Raw genomic sequence first — 21,964 nt, forward strand, 5'->3', positions numbered from 1 at the left:
TCATAGGAACCCTTTAAAGGGTGCCAGCTTGCTTCCCACACTTATTAATCCACTTTTCTTGTCTTCTATTGATTTCTCATCCATTACTTGGTGAATAACGTAGCAGAGATGGTGCATCCTTAGCTAACCTATATTGTAGGACATGGAGACCTCAGGTTGATGATTGTTTTTGAAAAAACTGATTAGTTTGGCGAGCCATTGAGAACATAAATGTCACAATGGAAATGGAGTAGGAAGTAGGTGGGAAGTTTTTATTTGTGAGAGAGGAGAATTGGTTTACTTTGCTCTGTGTAATTGTTTGTCCAGTACTTAATTGGTTATTGGAGTCTGGGCAGGGTATTCCAGTTTAGAGAAGGGTAACTTTATTCAAAGCAAAGGCACAGTACAGGTCAGAAATATACAGTGAAAGGTGTCAGTAGGCCCTATGAGTGGGGGTACTCAAAGGTGTCAGTTATCTGGGGGGGCGAGGGAGGGTTGAAGGAAAGGGGATTTGGTTGCTGAGAGACACAGCATGCACAGAAGGTAGGGTGTTTTGACTGACAGGATTACACTTGGTCAGCCTTGCTAACCGCACATGTCATTTCCCATAGTGATCTGATTTTAGAACTGTGAGACCCAATTATTTAGAAGAAAAAATTGTGAAAACATTAAAAGAAAAACATTTCCTTTGAGAATACAGTTTGCCTTATTGCATGTACACCTCAAACTACTTGATTTCAAATCAGCCTATTTTTATTATGTCCCATTTGTTTTCCAAAAGGTATTTGAATACAATAAGGAGTTACTAAGGCATTACTAAAGGAACTGACTTGTTGCTATTTTTAAAGCAGACATAGATACAACACACTAAAGAGAATTTTTCTAAGACGGATAACCACAGGGTTCTTATTGTTCAGAAGGGCTGTGTGCAGAGACCACGCCAAGAGCCGAGTCCCAGGCTGTTCAGTCTTCTCTGCTTGCTGCTTCACTGTTGTCCTGGTCCTCAGTATCAACCTTCTTATCAATCACAGCCACTCTCCTTGTTTAAAATTCTAGCTTGCTCACGTTCTTTTCTTCTACCAAGTATTCAACAATCTGTACCATCAAGTTCACTTCAAGTTCTCTGATGTAGGGCAGAAGGAAGTTATGTTCTTGACTCTGATAGCACAGGAATGGCCCTTACTCGAGTTCCTGACTGAGTCCTTGTTCCTCACTGAACTTTCCTGATTCATGTCTTCTCTGTAGGCATTTTGTTCAGTATTTTTTGTCTTTGAAATGTCCAAGTTTCTACCAGAATGATTCATTTAGTTTTGTGTTCAGTGTGTTCTAGATTTTTTTTTGTCTAAAGAGAATTTTCTTGCCAATTCCTCCACATTTCTTCTAAGACATGTTTAAAAGGCCAGTAGAGAACCAGGTTAGTTTTGCTTACAACAAAGGTCCCACTTTTAAAAAAATCTAATTCTTGTTATAGGCTTTTCATCTGATTGTCATAAATGGATCTGAGAAATGTGATTTAAAGCAGAAAGCATTTATGTCATCTCACAATTGTAGAGTACACTCCATAAAATGTATGACTGTGAAGCGTCTGGTCAAATCACACACAATCAGGAACAGAATGATGTGTAGTTGTCTGTGTCTCAGCTCCCTCCTTCCATTAATATAATCTCTATACAGTTCCCAAAGTGCTTCATCTCAAGTGTGTGTGTGTGTGTGTGTGTGTTGTGTTGGATATGACTGGCCCCTGTAGGCTCATGTGTTTGAAACCTTAGTCCCCAGTTAGTGGAACTCATTGGAAAGTATTAGAAGTGGCCTCAGTTTAGGGGGTGTGTCACTGGAGGTGGTCTTTGGGGTTTTAGAAGACCATTTCTGACACTGTGTCCATCTTTTTGCCTGCTATCTTTTTCAGGAGTAAAACATACTTTTCCAGCTCCATGCCTGTCTGCTTCCCGTCATTATAATCATTGACTAACTCTCTAAAAGTGTGAGCAAGCCCTGATTAAATACTTCTTTGGTCATGAAGTCTTATCTGAGCAGTAGAATAGTAACTGAGACTGTGCATCTGCCTTTCTTACAATAAGAACTCAATATAACGTCCTATAGACGTTTTGTGATTAGCAGTTATCTGTGTAATTACTTAGAAGTATCTTCAGAATCTTCAGTCTAGATGATTCTGTATATTGTCAGCCTGTCAGTGAAAAGTAACCATCTTAATATGTGCACTATTTTAGGAGCCAGTGACCTTTGAGGATGTGGCTGTGAAGTTCACCTCAGGCGAGTGGGCTTTGTTGGATTCTAGTCAAAAGAAGCTCTACAGAGATGTGATGAAAGAGACATTTTTGAACCTTATGTCCATAGGTAAAGAATACAACCTACTCCTGTTGCATATTCAGTCATAGAACAACTGTTTCATGCTTCTATATGTAGTGGTGTGATTTGAATTCTTGAATGGAACATGTAGTGACGTTAGTGTGCATACTCATGTCATAAGAGCAAGATTGCAATAATGTTTTTAAATCTTGAATATGTCATAATGAATTCTTTGGGTTTACTTCTAGAGAAAGGACTAGAAGAAAATATTGAAGAGGACTACAAAGATCTCTGCAGAAACCTGGGGTAATTTATATTCAATAGAAAGGAATTTATATTTAACATTTGGGAGTGAGAGGATAAAATGAATCTAACAAATTGAATCTAACCACAAATTCCTGTAACAGAGCATTGAATTATATTGTTCAATATTTGTGTATACCATCTGTAATTTATGAATATTACCGACATGTAATGGAACATTAATCTCCAAAAGAGCTTTTCCAGTAGTTTATTACACAAAATCTTTCCTTCATATTTAAAATTATTTAGTATCATTCTAAATACTTTTCTGAGGCTTAAACATAAGGGCTTTGTTTCATTCCCACTCTTGCTGTGAGAGAAAGCAACTGTGGAGTGGAGCTCCGTTTTACTTACAGTTCCTTATCACAGTCCCATCATAAAGGGAAGCAGGGCAGGAACGTAAGCGTGACAGGCATCAGGAGGCAGGAACTGAAGCAGAGGTGATGGAGAAATTCTGTTTGCTGGTATGTTCCCCATCCTTTACTCAGCTCCTGCCTTATTCAACCCTGGCTGATCTCTCTAGGAGCCAACACCCACAGTAATTGGAACATGTCTCCGCAGATATGTCTAAATGTCTATCTGGTAGAGCTTTTTTCTCCTTTGGTTTTCCTTCTCAGATGTGTGAACTAGCTTGGGTCAAGTTGATGGAAACTAACCAAAACACTTGACTTCTTGTCTACATTACACACAAATCCCACACTATTAATCCAGAACCTTTCATGGTTTGTTTCTCTCTAAACCATCCTAATCTTACAATATACAGCATGATGTAACATTAGAAAGCACAGATTCTTAATAGAAAATATCACAGGAACTGTCCTAGTAGAGCCTTTTAGGTACATTCCATCATCCTTAGAACTAGAGAAGTCAAACTTCCATCATTTACATTGTTCTCAGCATTCCTGTCCACTGAGTTCCTGAGACAACTCACTATCCTCTGAGATATGGTGACAAAGGTACTGTAGCCTATGTGTTTCTGGTCATTTTCACGGTCTTTATGAAAACCACATGGTCAGCTCTGTCACAGTAATACCCTATGAACCTGGTAACTAACTTCTGTTTTAGAGTGCTCTCTGTTCATGTTATATCACCATGACCAAAGTCATCTTTTGGAGCAATGGGCATATTTTGGCTTATACTTCCATGTTATAGTCCAGGAGGTAAGGCGGGGCATGCGCTCAAAATAGGCAGAAACCCAGAGGCTGGAACTAAACTGGAGACCATGGGGGAATGCTGCTTATTAGCTTGCTTGTCGTGGATTACTAAGGTATCTTTCTTATAAAATTCATACCCACCTACCCAGAGGCACACCTTCCACCATGGGCTAAGCCCTCTCTCATGAATCAGGAATGAGAAAATGCTCCTAAAGACTTGTTTCCAGTCCAGTGTTTTTGAGCCATTTTCTCAATTAAGGGTCCTTATTCTCCAGTGACCCAAGATGGATCTAGTTGATAAACTAACCAATGCAGGCTGAGTATTTTGAATGCCAAAATGCAACAACTTTATGTGATTGTTATGATTGTCTCTTAATGCCAAGACCTGTGCCTGAATGTTCACACCATTTATATCCATTAATTATTTTATGTGTATGTATATGTATACTTTGTACACTGCCTGTGGGAAAAAGATTTGCAGAGGCCAGAAGAGCACAATAGATCCTTCAACTCAAGATCAACAGGAATTTGTGAACCGTCCACATGAGTGCTTATGTTAAAACTCTGGTCTACTGGATGAGCAAGGATTGTTCTTAATCTCTAAGACTATGATACAGCTCCTTCATAATTTTTTGTTTGTTTGTTTGATTTTTGGTTATAGATTTTTGAGACATGCTTTCTCTCAGTAGCCCTAGCTGTCTTGGAATTAGCTTTGTAGATCAGGCTGGTACTGAACTCACAGAAGTCTGCCTGTCTTTGCCTCCCTAGTGCTGGGATTAAAGGTGTATACCACCACTACCCTGCTGCATTCATTGTACTTAATGAAGCATAGCCAACAGTCTACTTCTTTATATATGATGGGTTGACAAGTAGTTACATTGTCCTCAACTTTGGAGGTATTCTGCTTTTTCCTGTTATAGTAAAGTTGTAGTGGACCACATTAACCAACCTTCAACATTTCCCTTGTTTAAAGTAATTGTCTTCTCATTTCTTACAGAACTCAGTTGGTTGAGAAAGACTGTGAATATAAATGTGATAGTCAGTGTGATGGCAACCATCATCCGATTCAAAAGAATATGGTTAATGAAGACAACCCTTCTGCAGTAATAGTTCATGAAAGCCCATTGCTTGTAAGAAACATCATTGATCATTCATCCTCACATGTGTATCTCAGAGACCAAACTACAGGGAAAGAATCTCAATGTAAGGAAGCTTTTATACATCAGAAACATTGGGAAAATAACAGTAATTCTGAATCACTTCAGGTACTTGAAACTTCTCCCAGAGAGAAATCTCATGAGAATCAGCAATGTAAGGAAGACTTTCGGAGTCTCCCTTCTAAGCAGCATCACGAGAGAACACAGTGTGGGGATAAACTCAATCGGAACATATTAAGGAGATATACATATAGCCCAACAGATGATGGAATCCATACAGAAGTGAAATCATTTGTTCACAACCATAGTGAAGAAGCCTCTATTGATTCCAATAATCTTATCAACCCTGAAAAAGGTCATATTGGAAAGAAAAAATACAGTTGTAAGCAATGTGGGAAAACATTTCAATATGCTTCATGTTTTGAGAAACATAAAGTAACTCACACTGGAGAGAAGCCTTATGCATGTAAGCAGTGTGGAAAAGCCTTCACCAGTTCCAGCTGGTGCAACACTCATGAGAAGGGTCACACTGGAGAGAAGCCTTACATGTGCAAGCACTGTGGGAAAACCTTCAGAAGTTCCAGTTACTGCAACATTCATGAAAGAGTTCATACTGGAGAGAAACCTTATGCATGCAAGCACTGTGGCAAAACCTTTGCCATTTTGAGGTCTCGAAACTGTCATGAGAAAATTCACACTGGAGAGAAGATTTACGCATGTAAAGATTGTGGAAAAACCTTCTCAAGTCCCACTTCTTGTAGCATTCATGAAAGAATTCACACTGGGGAGAAACCTTATACATGTAAGCATTGTGGCAAAACCTTTGCAAGTTTGACTGGGTGTATCACTCATGAAAGAAATCATACTGGAGAGAAGCCTTATGCATGTAAGCATTGTGGAAAAGCTTTCAACAATTCCAGCTATCGCAATGTTCATGAAAGAATTCACACTGGAGAGAAACCCTATGCATGTAAACACTGTGACAAAACCTTTGTCATTTTGGGTTCTCTTATCACTCATGAAAGAAGTCATACTGGAGAGAAGCCTTACACATGTAAGCATTGTGGAAAAGCCTTTTCCCAAGCCAGTTATCGTAATATTCATGAAAGAATTCACACTGGAGAGCAACCTTATGCATGTAAGCACTGTGGCAAAACTTTTGCCATTTTGAGTTCTCGTAATACTCATGAAAAAATTCACACTGGAGAGAAGCCTTATGCCTGTAAGCACTGTGGGAAAACTTTCACCAGTTCTATTTGGTGTAATGCTCATGAAAGGGGTCACACTGGAGAGAAACCTTATGCATGTAAGCATTGTGGGAAAATGTTTGCCATTTTGAGTTCCCGTAACACTCATGAAAAACTTCACACTGGAGAGAAACCTTATGCCTGTAAGCATTGTGGTAAAGCATTCACCAGTTCTGGTTACCGTAACAAGCATGAAAGGAGTCATACTGGAGAGAAGCCTTAAACATATAAACATTGTGGAGAAACCTTTTCCAATTTCAGTTGATGTAACTCTCATGAAAGAATTCATACTGGAGAGACATCTCATGCACTTAAAAATTGTAGAAAATCCTTCGCCAGCTCCTCTTACTGTATTACTCATGAAAGAATTTGCACCAGAGAGAAACTGTTTCCATGTAATGTATATCGGAAGCTGTTCCTTCAGGTTAATATCATACCAGGCATGAAAGAATTCACTGAAGAATGAAGACTTACACATGTAAGCATCGTGGAAAAGCCTTTTCCTACTCTAGTTATTTTAACATTCATAAGAGGTGTCTCATTGAACAGTAGCTTTATATATATATATAAGTATAGTGGAAAGCCTTCTTGGTAATTAGGTTTATGTTACTGGGCATTTTCTGTAACATAAACTTTTTCTTTTCCAAAGATTCATAGCTTCTGTCTGTTGTGTTTGTGTGTATGTGTGCCCATGCAAGTTCCTGGGGTCAGAAGAGTGTGTAGGATCCCCAGGAACTTTAGTTAGAAGCAGTTATGAGCTGAGTGAGTTTGGTACTAGGATACAAACTGCAGTACTTGGGAAGAGCAATAAGTGCTTTTCATCTTTACACAGTCTCATCATCAACTTCATTTATGGAAATTTTGTGGCTCTTACTTCTCAGTATTCATTAAGCAGAGAATTGGAGGTTTTTGGTTTTCTTTTAGTTTTTACTGATGCTTTTATTCATTTTGACAGTTTCATGTATTTCTATAATATTTTAGCTGTCAATAGGAAAGAGTTTTTCTTAATCCTTCTGCAGCCTCATAAGTCCCACCCCCCCACCCCCCTGGAGCTGAGGACCGAAGACTTGCACTTGCTAGGCAAGTGCTCTACCCCTGAGTTAAATTCCCAACTCCCTCATACGTTTTTTTTAGAACCACAGGGGAATTGAGGCAGAAAAAAAATAGAAACTGCAGGAGGTTCTATGGATGAACTTGTAAAAGGCAGTGGCAGCTGAGAGGATGGCAGCTTTAATCTACCTGAGCTTCATTCACCCAAGGGAGCACTCTTACAAAATCCCTGTTTAGATCTTAGAGATGGACCCTAAGTTAATGACCCATAGCCCTCCCTCGAACACCCCCCCCCTTTGCCACCTGTTTCAATTCACAGTCCAGATATGGCATAGATTTCAGGATACTCCATACCTCCCTCTTGTGTATGTACATGTCATTGCAAAGATGCACAAGGACCTGGAAGATGTGCCTGCCCTGCAGACTCAGGTTACCTCACCTATAACAATATTTAATGCAAGTGTAGATAATACTGTTCCTCTTGTGAATATTAAGGTATTGAAATAACTTTTATTTACCACAGAAGCAATAGAATGCATGATGAGCTCCCTGGGTTAAATTCTTAGGTATCTCTACCTCATCACTAGGGAAGGACCTCTTTGTCAGTTTCATCTTGAGGCTTTTGAACGATTTTCCCTCGTGTATGTAGACATACCTCCTATTTTGGGGCCAGGAAATGTCTTCATCTGATTTTGAGCCTTGCTTTTTATTTTTATAACTCTTGTATCGTTTGTTGACTATTGCTGCCATGTAATTTCATTTCTCAGTGCATTCAGTGATCATATTCCCTTGTCTGTATTTTAATTTTCTTTTATAAAGTAGTTAGGTTGAATAGAAGGACATGGTAGGTGAAGCCTTTTATCCCAGCACTCTGGAGGCAGAGGCAGGTGATGTGAGCTGCAAGCTAGCCTGGTATATACTTTGTGTTTCAGTCCAGTCAGTGTTCCATAATAGAGAGACTGTGATTCAAAAAAAAACCAAAACAATGAAATGGATAGGTTTAAGTATGAGGCGTGAAAAAGCTGCATTCCAAAATACTGTGTTTGCAAAGCAGGCCCTCCTTCCCATTGCTGGGTCTGGAGAGAATTCATGATTCCTTCTACCCCAACTCTATTGGTTTTGGCCTCAGGACCACCCAGAATATCCAGTCCTTATGTCTCTTTCATCAACTAGGGATGCTGTTACTTTCTTTCACCAAACATCCACTAGGGTGCATGGATATTCAGAAAGCCTCACCCTTGCCACTGGGTTTGAATCCAGTGTAGATGCTGAGATGTATCATGTTGGGCTCATTCAACAGTCACTTCTACTGCCCATAAGGAGGACACCTTGATCCACCAGAAGCAGGGAAGAGTGAGTGTGTCAGGGCTCCTGGAATTGTGAGTTGTTGTTCGTGACAGAGCAAAGGCTGTGGCTCTGTGGCTTTGACATTCCTCTGGCACTCTGCTGACAGGAGTGCGCTAGAGTGCTGCATTGGCTTCCTCCTTCCAAAAGCATGCAGCTGTGTGCAAAGCAGACAGCTGTGCAGAAGGCCCCCCAGCCTGTTCTGTTCACGGGAAACCATTTTGTCCAAGTCCACTTTCTTGCTGTGGTGAAAAGGCAACCGGAACCTGCAGCTCTTCAGAGCTTGGAGAGCTGCCATGTTGGTGATGCTGCATCCAGACTGTGGTGTGGAGGGTCGTGGGTGCTGTGCGTTCTCCTTTAGAGCCTTGTCAGTGCTGCTGTAGAGTTTTCCTGTTGTCACCTTTGTCATTTATATTTTTCTTAGTACTGAACCCGAAGCCACGCCTGACATGACGTAAACACAGGCCTTGTTATTAGGCTACATTACCCAATCAAAAACTCATTTTGTGTATGGGTTCTGTTAAAATATGATGATGTTTCTAAAATGATAAAAGAGGCTTCTCCAAGTAGAAGAAATTGCATGAAGGAGTACTTACTTAGTCACCAGTTAATCATTTTACATGGTGAACTTATTTGGAGGCAAAAAATAATATTTTCATTTTGTTAGATTTTAGGGTACAGGAGACAGAAGACTGGGAAGAGACCAGAGTCTGACCTCAACAGACAGCACAGGTCATTCACACGTCCAGCAAGTGGCCCCTAATTTCCTGCTGTGCAGTGAGCGAAAGCTGCCTGGCATCTTTCTGTGAGGGGCTTAGGAATGAAGAAGCTGGATGAGCTTCCTGTACTGCGACCTCATATGCAGTCTCTCCTTACTGAAATTATTTTCCTGAGGAAGGCAGACTCCCTTGGGAAACAGGTAGTCTCAGCAGATTTTCTCTCTAGCCTGACCCATAATGGTTGAGAATTTCATGCCTTCCTCCATTCTTCCATGTGGGATTTTAAATGGTCAGTAAGCCCAGCTGTGGTAATCCTTTTCATGGGGGTACTTTGGAATTCCCAGGAGGGAAGTTGCTTAGCTAGAAGGACAGTCACTCAAAGGATGACTAAGATTAGTCAAAACAGTTCTCTCACAAAGAACATCTTTGATGGTCATATTTAGAGACTAAATTTAAGAGCATAGACTTCTCTTTCAGAGGACCACAGCATGTGCATGGTGACTCACAACAGTGTAACTCCAGTTCTAGGGGATACAATACCATCTTCTGACTTCCCAGTGCACCAATCACGTATGAGGTACACTGATGTACATGCAAAAAAATCCACACTCAAGAGCTGAAATAAATGAATCTTAATGTTCATGGGAGTGAAATTGTTACTCTGGGGAATATCCTGGTGTTTAAGGAATTATTTCAAAGCCCTGGAAGCAATAGCATGCATGATGATGTTCCAAGGTTAAATCCTTTGGTCTGTCTTCATCATCATTTGAAAATGATCATTATTGGTCTCTTTTTAGCAGTCTGTGATATCCTGAGGTTTGGGAGTATTTCCTATAGTGAATGGAAACTTTGTTCATGATCTTGGGTAAAGAAAACCTTTTCTGAAGTTCATGGGTTGCTGTTCATAATTCTGAATCCTTAATGGAGTACTCCTGCCATATACATCTGTTTTATCCATCCATTGAGGAAGTGTGTCTTCCTGTTGGTGTATTTTAATTTTCTTGGCAGAAAATGCACACGATGTACTGTCAGGTGTGAGATAGTCATGGGCTGCTGCCTCATCCCGAATCTTTGTCTTTTTCACTCATGCCCTGTCTTAGGGTTTTTATTGTTGTAACAAAGCACCATGAACAAAAAGTAAGTTGAGGAGGAATGGGTTTATTTAGCTTACATTTCCACATAGGTGTTCATCACTGAAGGAAGTCATGGCAGGAACTCAAACAGAGCAGGATCTTAGAGGCAGGAGCTGCGGCAGAGGCCTTGGAGTAGTGCTGGTTACTGGCGTGTTTCCACTGGCTTGCTCATCCTGCTTTGTTATAGAACCCAGGATCACTAGCTCAGGTATGGCATAATCCACCATGGGCTGGGCCCTCTCCTATTGATCACTAATTGAGAAAATGCCTTACCGCTTGAACTCATGGAGGTGTTTCCTCAACTGAGGCTCCTTCCTCTCTGATGACTCTAGCTAGTGTCAAGTGGACACAGAAAACCAGCTAGTACAGCTGACCCCTTGTCATCTTGACACACAAACACTTCACTAAAGTTTCACAGTCTTTACAAAATCAAACACATTAAAATTTCAGTCTCTTAAAAGTATCCAATCTCAGTCTGAATTGGTGGAGGACACAGATTGCTGCCCCCAGACTTCTTGGTCTAGGTGGGGCACAATCAACCAGGAAACTGCCCACCACCTCAGTTATGAGGTTTTTAGGCCTGGGCACGGAAGAGAGGAAAGGCAACAGCCTTGTACCATGCTTTGTGGCTTGGGTGGTCAGGATTCAAGCATCACCTCTTATCCTACCTAGAACCCCAGGGTTGGGTGGTTGGGCTCCATTGTGAGAGCATACAGGGCGGGAAGGTAGAGAGAGAGGTGGAATGGATTGTGGGCTGGGGAGAGGTGGATCTGGAGAGATGAAAGTGGGTGGTGAGGAATGGGCTGTCATCACCTGGTGATGTCTGGACTTTGGCTATGGATAAGGGCCAGGTCTTGTTTCCGGGCACTGGAACAGCCAAGGGGACATGTGCTGATGTCCGTGACTCTTGTTGCTGCTGGGGGCTGTGCAGGGCTCTGTGGTCTGGGGCCCTGTTGGAATCTGAGAGCCATGCTGCTACAGGGGCCACCTGTGACCATGGTGACATACTGGCCCTGTGATCCATGGTCCAGCTGTGACCAGGGTCTTTGTTGATGTCCCTGCCCCATGTTGCTGCCAGGGGCCATGGTATCATCTGGACCAGGGCTGTGGCTGAGGGTCATGTCTGGGTCCATGGCCCTGCCACAGACAGGGTCTATGTGGACGTATATAGCTCCCGAGACCATCAAAAACAGTCAGTGCTGGGGGTCTGGGCCACCACCTTGGGCCATGTTGATGTGTAAGGGCCACACTGCTATGGGGGTCATACTGGTCTGAATGGCCTGCACTGCTACCTGGAACCATGGTGACATTTGGGCCAGGGCTGCTGCCAAAGACCGTGTCTGGGTCTGTGGCCTTACAGCAGCCAGGGTCTGAGTTGATGTCGGGAGCTCCTGTTACCACCAAGGGCTCTGCAGATGCCCAGGGTCTGGTCAGCCCCCTTAGACCAAGTTGGTGTCTGAGAGCCATGCTGTCACTAGGGCCATACTGATCTGGGTGGCCTGTGCCGCCACTGGGCCATGATGACATCTGGGTCTGAGCTGCTGCCAAGGGCCGTGCTTGGGTCTGTGGTCCTCCTGCAGCTGGGGTCTGTGATGATGCCCATGGCCCATGTTAGCAGAGGGACTCATTGAACCATGCTGTGTTTAGCTAGCGCCACCCTTCACTGTCCCTGAGATGGCTGGCCCCGCTCCTCACTGCATACTGTAGCAGGAGAGCTGGTCCTACCCTCCTCAGGGGAGAGCTCGCCCCTGCACTTGGGAAAGATGGCCCCAACCCTTACCACAGGCATGCACCTCACCTGGGCAGCACAGTAGATCCAATTGGGGATGCAGGTAAGATGACCCTGACGGTGTGAGAGCAGGAAAGCTAGCCTCTCTTCCCTCTTCTGCCATGTGGTGGCATGGACAAGAGAAAGATGCCTTCCCACTCCCACCAGTTACCTCAGCAGGTGAGAGAGCTGGGACTGGTGTCATGAGAATGAGATAACCAGCCCTGCCCCTCACCAGCTGCAGCACACAGCAGAGCAGGCCCTGCACCCCACCTGGACAGTACACTCAGCTGAGCCTGTAGTCAGGGCCACAGATGAGCCAGCCTTGAGCCTGTGAGGGGTGAAGAGCTGATGCCACACCACTCTTGTATGCCCTTTACAGCAATTGGGAACGAGGGCCATGTACCTTGCTTGGCAAAACAATAGAGTTGGCGTTGGTGATTTGAGTGTGGGGGACCTAGGTCTGAGGGCCTGAGAACAGTCCCTGCTCCTTGCTCTAGACTGCCTTGGGTGAGCTAGCTGAGGCAGGGCTGAGGAGCTCACCTGGGCAGTGAACACTTGGAAGAAAAGATGAATGGACTAAAGGGTAAACTTTGTGACTCAACAGGCCACACCACACACAGCTTCCATGACAAGATTCTTCTTTGGTTTGGTTTGGTTTGGTTTTTGGTTTTTCTTTTAAATTTGTCTTTGATTTGGGGGAGGTTGTAACGGCTGAGAACAGATGGGAAGGGAAGGGGACATAAGTGGGATTGGAATGAATGATGTGAAATCCACAAAGAATCAATAGTTAAAAAAAATTCAACCACTTAAAAAAGTTCAAGTCTTTCACCTGTGGGCTCCTTTAAAAGTCAAAATTAAATTAACTTCTTCAAGAGAAAAACCAGGGCACCATCACAATCTGAACCAAGCAAAACCAAGCTTCAACAGTATGAATAGCTCAATGTCCATTTGTCTGGGATTCACTCATGATCTTCTGTGCTCCTCCAATGGGTTTGGGTCACTTGCTCGGCCCTGCCCGATGCAGCCGTAGTTTTGTCTTGTAGGCTCTGGCTGACTCGACCCCACTGCTGCTACTGTTCTTGGTGATCTTCCCATGGTACTGGCGTCTCCAAAATGCTGGGATCCCTTGCTGCAGCTGGGCTACACTTTCACCAATAGGCTCTCTTCTTAATGCCAGGCCTCAACTTCTTTGCGTGACCCCTTCGTTCTGGGCCTTCACCTGCTACTGAGGCTGCACCTTCACCAATGGCCCTTCCTGGCCTCTCCCAGTGCTGTGCCTCAACTGGTCTCAATTACTCCTTCATGGCTGCAAAACCAGTACCACCTTGGTCATGATTACACATTCTCAAATCCTTCTGCCAACACAAGGAACAGCCATGGCTGTCTCTGGAACACAGCTTTTCCGTGCTGTCAGGAAAAACTTCTCATTAGTTGTCACCAGGGATGCTGGCCTGTTAATCACCACTAATATCTTAACTCTAGCTAACCAGCATCAGTTGTCCCAGTAACATAAAGGTTATTTTAATAGTTCTGATATCTTGTTAATCACAGCTGGATTCTTCAGCCCCAGCTAACCAGAACCACAGAATCTTAATTCAAAATAACAAATGGCCCTGATAGAGTCTTTAAACTTCCCTCTGAAACTTTACAAGCTGGGCCTCCATCCTCTGCAGTGCTCTCAATATTCTTATGTCCTCAGTGCTCTTATGTTCTCATAGAACATCCCACAGAGCTCTTAACACTCCATGGCTCTCCTAGCCCAAAGTTCCAAAGTCCTTCTATAGGCCTCCCCAAAACATGGTCAGGTCAGAGCAATATCCCACTATGCTGGCACCAGTATGTCTTAGAGTTTTAATTGCTGAGACAAAACACAATGCCCAAAAAAGCAGGTTGAGAAGGAAATTGTTTATTTGACTTACATTTCCACTTTGCTGTTCATCACTGAAGGAAGTTAGGATAGGAACTCAAACAGGGCAGGATCCATGAGGTAGGAGTTGATGCAGAGTCCATGGAAAGGTGTTGCTTACTGGCTTGCTTCTGACTCAGCCTACTTTCTTATGGAACCCAGGACCACGGGTGGGCCCTCCCCCATTGATCACTAATTAAGAAAATGTCTTATAGCTAGACCTCATTGAGCATCTCCTCAACTGCATTTCCTTTCTGATGACTGGCTTGTGTCAAGTTGACACACAAAGCTATCCACTATAAGCTCTATATGTGATTCTTGTGCATGAATTTACCTGAAGCCTGCACCTACCCTGAAGTCCTGTTTTTTTCCTTTGGGCCATGAATTTGGAATGTCCAAAGCAAGCTTAAGAAACTACTTAATGGAAAAGGGCCAAGGGCAATTCCGGGTATGGGAAAAGGGAGTTAATGCACTAAAAATCCTGGAGAATATTGTCTTACAATGCAGTGTCATCCTTAGATCATTTGATCAATTTTAGAGCTCAGTACTAATGTCAAGCTTTTTGTTTGGATTTTTCAAAAGTTGTGTTTTGTTATTTTTGTTTATATTTTGCTTATTTATTTCCCTCCCTCCCTCACCCTCTCTTCCTCCTTTCTTTCCCTCTCCCTTCCTTTTTCTTTGTTTTGGTTTTTCTAGACAGGGTTTCTTTGGGTATTATTGGCTGTCCCCTGGAACTAGTTCTCTGGCATAGACTAACCTCCAATTTAGTGATTATCCTGCTTCTGTCTCAGGAGTACAGGAAGGAAAAATGGGTGCGATTGTGCCCAGCTTCTGTAATTGTTTTTGAGTCAGGGTTTCACTGAGTAGCCATGAATGGTTTTGACTTCACAGAAGTTTGCCTTTTTCAAGAGTGCTGACATTATGGGCTTGGCACCTGAACTTAAGATGTTTTGATATTATAGGCTGAGGGGTGGTATGAGTACAGTTAGCCAATCAGGGACAGTATTACAAAACGAAATGAACTGTCCAAATGAGCACGGATAGTCATTTCCCCTGAAACTGTTTTTAGCTTTGCTTAGCAGAGTCACCCAAGGACCTCTTTTGGGTGATTGTGTTCTGCTGACTGCAGGCCTCTTTGGCAGGATAGCTAAACACATCAGAAGCACAAAATGGTGAGTGCGTCTTGAGCTCCTAGAAATCTGGGGGCCAGTTTGGGACACTAACTGAAGTTTGCACTGGTCCTGGGCAGTCCAGTGGAAGTTGGCCTCTGGCCCAGCAATGCCTATGCCCATGTATCCTTAAAGTGTTTATCCTTCAGGCAGCCTTTAGTCCTGCATCCCCCACACTTCTGTCCTTAGTGAAGCTGCTTTATCACAGTCTGTTGCACTCTTGGATGAGTTCTTGCAATGAACTTGCATCTTCATAGACCTTATTGTTCTGGAAATTGTTGAGGCTGAATCCAGATTGCTGGGCAGTTGACTTGAGTGTGCCCTACATTTATAATATATTTATTACAGTTGTGTTTATACATTGGTTTTCATTTAACTTATATTTAATATATTATCATTTCTTTCTTTGTTTTATTTTTGGTAACATGGTTTCCCTGTGTGGCCTTGGAACTTGATATGTTGACCAGGCTAGCCTTGGACTCAGAGATTACCCTTCTCTGCCTCATGCATTCTGGGTTGAAAGGCTTGCACCATCATGCCTGATTTTTCTTTTCTTTTCTTTTTGGACCTGGACACCTGTTTACCAGTAGGCAGGCCCAGTACTCAATGCACAGCTGAGGATAATCCCAAACTTTGATACACCAACCTCCTCCTCTATTCCTTCTCCTGTGCTTGTTTTATTCTTTCCAATCCTAGTGTATTCATCACTCTACTGCTTATCCCATGCATTCTACTACCCCTCTAACATTCATTCCAGCTCCCCACAGATCTCACGGAACCTTTTTTCTATGGGCACTCAGTCCAGTTTTGGAACAGATGGGTGGGAGTTCAAAAATAGAATCCATACATAAGAGAGACGGCAGTTGGCTCTGTTCTTGTGTTATATGTCTCAGTATAATTGCATTTCCAAGTTACATCCATTTGCTTGTAAATTTCCTTTCAGTTTTCTTCATTGCTGAGGGAAAATCATGGTGTTTATGTGTCACATCTCCATCATGTGGACATCAGCTGATGGAGATCCAGGTTGATTCTTTTTCTCAATATTTGGACTACAGCATCAATGATCACCACTGTGCATGTATCTGTTACAGTGTATGGACTCTTTTCATTATATGTGGAGAAATGGATAGCTTGGTGAAATAGTATTTCTGTTTTTCTCTGTTCAAGGCAAGGTCACATCTATTTGCTTGTTAATTGCAGCAGTTTACACTCCTACCAACAGTAAGTATTCATTTTCACACACAGCCTCTATAGGGTTTGAGGTCTTCAGGCTTTTATTGCAAACTTTTTACCTTGGTATCCATATCCTAACCTTGTGGACATCTATTTTATTGGTTTATTATAAAAAGCCAAACAAACTGGGCACTGGTGGTGCACGCCTTTAATCCCAGCACTCGGGAGGCAGAGCAGGTGCCTCTCTGTGAGTTCAAGGCCTGCCTAGTCTACAGAGCAAGATCCATCACAGGCACCAAAAACTACATGGAGAAATTCTGTCTCAAAAAAAAAAAAAAAAAAAAAAAAAAAAAAAAAAAAAAAAAAAAAAAAAAGAAAAGAAACTGAACAAACCTTTAAAATGTATTTTAATTATTGGGATATTTACATTTAAGTGATGTATTTTAATCACAGCTAGTGCTTACACCCCAGCAAACTCAGCTCTTAATTTTTTAAAATTTATTTTCCACTGAGTTCAGTAAGTGCTGTCCACATGTGTGTGACCAGACACCAAAGCACTGACAACATACTTGTGGCCATATTCCTGAAGAAAATGACCCTCCTTTCCCCAAGACCACCAATTGCTAAAACCTTCTTAGCTAGGTGTTGTCTTTTTGGGGACCAATCCCATTCTCATTAAGTACAACTTACCAAAGTTAAGTCAAGATCAGATTAAAAGAAAAGTAGACCTATAACCCATAAGGAAACAGAAGCAGTCATTAAGTCTCCTAACCACAACAGACAAGTGGGGGAAAACTCAAGCCATACTGCTGTATTTATCTGGAATCCTTTTGATCTCTGAAGTAGATACAAGTTTGATGGCTTTTTGATCCCATGAAGCTTATATGAATTCTTATTTTATAAAAGGACATAAAAGTTTTAGATATATTAGTATTAGCAATCAGTATTGAAATCCATATCATAGAAAAGCAGGTAATGGGTATCTGTGAAATAGCAGGAGTAGACTCATACCTATAAGTTATATTTAGAAGACAACGAAAGAAAATCTAAAATCTTGAGCTTGTGACACAGTATCAGAATTTTATTAATGTTAAACTCTGAACTTTTGAAATTTTAATATAACAGTATCATAGAAGGGGAAAGTAATCTGAAGCATTTAGATCATCTATTTATGCCTTTTTAAATTGATATTTATATCTTAAATCACTTTACGTCCCTCAAAGCTTGAATAGACTTTTTATATCCTCAAACTTTTATACATTTTAAAACATTTTTAGGCCTTCAAAACTTGTATAGACTTTCATATGTTAGAACATTTTTTATCAAGAGACCTAGTAGGTTTAGAAAAACAAGGCTTGATTTTTAGATATAAAATGAGCTGACAAGTTGGCTATAGCCTTATAAATTTAAATACCTTAAAAAGGTCTTTAAAAAGTTTTAAAAATCTCACAAATGTCTTCCTGTAATATCAAGAAGAAAGTGCCCTCTTTTAATTTATGAGGGGAAAAAAAAACGTAGCATAAACACAATCTGTATAAGGCAAAACTAAGTTCCAGTAGTACAAACAATCCAAAGTTCAACATCTGGGCTGCTCTGCTTTGCTTCCTTCTCCCTGTCACTGTGTCAGGGGCTCAGACCGACAGAATGACATAGAGGAAACTTTTAAATAAGCATGCCTGGGTCTAGTGAAGGAAGAGCCATAATCCAGCTCTAAAGCTAGCTTTCCAATAAAGAAGCACAGCATAAAACAATTTTAACCTTATCTATCTCAAAAAGATATTTAAACTCCTGCTAACTGAATCCAGTGACCACAGCCCAGAGATAAATTCTGAGCCCTGATCATAAATGCAGCCATAGCAGTGGTGGCTGGTGACTGGCTGCTGTCGGCAGCAGAGACAGCAAAAATAACCAAACCACTTCTGTTTCAGCTCCATGTTTGCAACAAAACGTATGAACAGACCAGAAAACACAGTCAAAACTTTTCAACAAAACAAGCATACACATATACACGGAGTTGAATCCAAGTTACATACACAATCACACAGAATTAAAGCCAGCTTACATCCATACATATAGGGTTAAATCCAAGTAATAGACATGTATACATAGAGATATATTAAACAGGATTTGAGTAAGAAAGGGAGAGCCAGTCTGTGCTGAGCAAGATGAAGATGGCTTTTCCATCTCTGACTTGCATGTTGTAGCAAACTATAAAGCTGTCAATGAGTGAGAAAACCAGTTTGTTACAGGTGGGAGAGAGCAGACCTGCCACAGGTGGAGCAGGTGAGTGAGGTCCTGGCATGAAGTGGATACCTTTGATGGGTCCTGTCAGGGTATGCCACTAAACAAACACACCATACACAACAGAGTTGGGGGGGGGAGGGAGGGAGGGAGAAGAAGAGGCAAGGGATGAGCTATCATACAGAAATCTATCCAGTTCATGGCGTTGTCCTACTAAAGTTGGCGGTGGGAAATGATAGAAGTGGGGGAGCTTACAGAGTATGATGGTGTTGGATGAAGTGAGTGTTGATGGTTCCAGGGATCCTAGCAGGGCTTCTGCTGAGCATGGCACCAAATGTTGTATTTTAAAAAAATGGTGCACAGCAGGGCTGAAGAGATGGCTCAGCAGTTAAGAGCACTGGCTGTTCTTCCAGAGGTCCTGAGTTCAATTCCCAGCAACCACATGGTTGCTCACAACTGTCTATGAGATCTTGTGCCATCGTCTGACCTGTAGGTGTACATGCAGGCAGAGCACTATAAACATAATAAATAAATAAATCTTAAAAACAACAACAACAAACAATGGTGTTCTTCAGCCTTGGCGTGTGGAGCCAAGGGGCATGGCAGAAAGCCACTTGATTGAAAGTTTTTCTAGGTATAGTAATCTGGGCTGGCATCGGTGTTCTCTTAGAGTCTGCAGCACATCTGTCCAGGTCTTTCTGGTTTTTAGTGTCTTTATTGAGAAGTCAGGTGTAATTTTTATAGGTCTGCCTGTATATATCACTTGATCTTTTTCACTTGCTGTAGTCAGAAGTTTTCCTGTGTCCTGGCTCTCCCACTTGCATCCCCCAAGTAAGCACACAGGCTTATTAACTGCTTGGCCATTTGCTCAGGCTTATTACTGACTAGCTCTTACACTTAAATTAACCCATAATTCTCATTTATGTTCAGCCATGTGGCTTGGTACCTTTTCTCAGTTCTGCCTTCACATCTTGCTTCCTCTGTGTTTAACTGGCAACTCCTGACTCTGCTCTTCCTCTTCCCAGCATTCCTTTAGTCTGCTCTCCCCACCTATACTTCCTGCCTGGCTACTGGCCAATCAGTGTTTTATTAAACCAGTATACAAGAGCATTATCCCACAGCAACTTGCTGCTTTTAATAGTCTTTCTTTGTTCTGTATGTTTAGTATTGGGATTATTATGTGATGTCTTAGGGTTACTATTGCTGTGAAGAGAAGCCATGACCATAGCAACTCTTGTAAAGCAAAACATTTAACTGAGGTGGTAGCTTATAGTTCAGAGGTTGAGTCCATTATCATAATAGTTTCAGAGGTTGAGTCCATTATCATAATAGTGTGTGTGGGGGGTGATGGTGGCATGCAGACAGACATGGTGCTGTTTGTTTTCTTGCTTTTTTAAAGGGATTTGTTCATTTCCATTTCAAGGACCTTTGTTATCTTCATATAGTTAGTTTTAAGATCATTTTCTTGTCTTTGTTTTCTCCAATTTGTTGTGTATGCCTTTTCCTCATTTTCTTTTTTCTTTTTCTTTTTTTTTTTGTTTTTCGAGACAGGGTTTCTCTGTGTAGCAGAGTCCTAGCTGTTCTAGAACTTGCTTTGTAGATCAGGCTGTCCTTGAACTCACAGAGATCCTCTTGCCTCTGCCTCCCAAGTGCTGGGATTAAAGGCGTGTGCCACCACCACCTGGCTTCCTCATTTTCTTTAAAGGATTCATTCATTTCTTCTTTAAGGACCTCTATGACCTGTATAAAGTTAGTTTTAATGTCTTTTTCTTGTGGTTCAGCCATGTTGAAATATTTAGGGCTTGGTGTAGTATAATAGCTGGGCTCTGGTGGTAACATATTACTTTTGTTGTTAATTTTTTTTTTTCTTGTGCTAGCATCTAGGCATCTGGGTTTTTGGTGATGAGAGGCCTAGATGCTGATTTCTGAGTTTGTCTTTGTTAGATGGTGTTTTTTTTCTGGGTTTCTATTTCCTTTCTGGTCTTTGGACTGGTATGGCCTGTGGTTGAGCAGATCTCTGTCTGAGTTGGGGGATATAGACATGGCAATGAGAAGGGATGAGAGAGGATTGGGGGAAACCAAGAGAGTGGGGGTGATCTCTGGGTTGGCAGCCTACTTGGAGTTTTCGTAGCCAATGTGGCTTCTGGTCGAGCAGTTAAATTGTTTAAATTGTGGGGACAGGTATACGGTGATGAGTAGTGGTAGGAGGGATAGCAAATAAGTTATACCAGAGAGTGAGGGGTGTCAACTGGCAGGTGCCATATCACTGGTGTGGTTTCTGATCGAGTAGGGGCCCCGTGCCTGAGTTCAGGCCAGGACAACCTACTAGAATTAGGGGGCAGATTGGATGCAGGCTGTGCAGCCACTAAGAGTGTTAGACTTTTCCCCCAGTGAGGAATGAAGAGACAAAAGGCTAGAAAGAGACCTTTGTACAATATTATTCCTGGCAACTCATGGACATACATTTTTAAATTCTTTACCATTTGAGGTTGCTGTTGTCCCTGTCTTTTACTCTTTTGCTTGGTTTTATTTCTAAGTAATTCTTTTCATGTTATTCTGAATGTGATTTTGTCACTGATTTTCTCTTAGACCCTAGTCTTTATTGGAGCATGAAAATGCTACTGTTTATTGAATGTTAATATTATATACTGCTACATTACTGAAAGTGTTAAATGGTAAAATAAAAAAATGGATACATTTAAAAATTCCTTCTGTATTTTAGTGTAAATTCTGGTTCAAATTGAGGAAAATATTAGCAGTAAACCAGATAATTCTAGCTAATGATAGGCAAAATCGTTGCATATAAGATAAGACCACTTGGAGGGGTAAACACTTACATTCTATATGAAATAGTGCACTACTATATGAAAATTCGGACACATCAGAGGTATGAAATGGTGAGTGAGTCTTGAGGTCCTGGAATCTTTGGTGACAGTTTGGGACAATAGATACTTTGGAGCTATGTGGCACCAGCATGTAGGTTTTCCCTGGTCCTGGAATATGGAGTCTGACCTAGCAATGCCTGTGTTCATGTGCACTTGAAGTGTGCACCCCACAGGCAGCCTCAAGTCCTGAGTCCCCACTGTTCTGTCCTGGTGAAGCTGCTTCCCCACCTTCCCCAGCACTCTTGGGTGAGTCCCTTCTGGGAAGCTGTGCCTACCCAGATTTTTAAAGAGATGCCAGGTTGGTGGTGATGAGTCCAGACTGTGTCTTTATGCCTTCACCACTTATCTAGTATGATTTTTGCATGATTCCTTTTCCCCTTTATATGATAATGTGCAACAGTGTTTTTCCTACAGCAGTGGTCAAAA

At 41.9% G+C, this 21,964-nt stretch overlaps 1 protein-coding gene across 2 annotated transcripts in view; it reads left to right on the forward strand.

The window, feature by feature from the left end:
* Window positions 1-21,964, forward strand: part of LOC114680841 (zinc finger protein 345-like) — a 49,384-nt gene that overhangs the window by 21,826 nt on the left and 5,594 nt on the right. Inside the window, exons 3-6 of one of the 2 annotated variants that reach the window (XM_037197923.1) lie at window positions 2,208-2,334; window positions 2,535-2,592; window positions 4,741-6,625; window positions 9,209-9,460. In XM_037197923.1, coding sequence (XP_037053818.1) covers window positions 2,208-2,334; window positions 2,535-2,592; window positions 4,741-6,370 — 1,815 coding nt within the window. In that variant the 3' untranslated portion in view covers window positions 6,371-6,625; window positions 9,209-9,460. The remainder of the gene's footprint in view (window positions 1-2,207; window positions 2,335-2,534; window positions 2,593-4,740; window positions 6,626-9,208; window positions 9,461-21,964) is intronic. The other variant, XM_028854009.2, reaches the window with a different exon arrangement.

The sequence above is a fragment of the Peromyscus leucopus genome, chromosome 22, assembly GCF_004664715.2.
Source record: "Peromyscus leucopus breed LL Stock chromosome 22, UCI_PerLeu_2.1, whole genome shotgun sequence".
Classification (NCBI taxonomy): Eukaryota; Metazoa; Chordata; class Mammalia; order Rodentia; family Cricetidae; genus Peromyscus; species Peromyscus leucopus.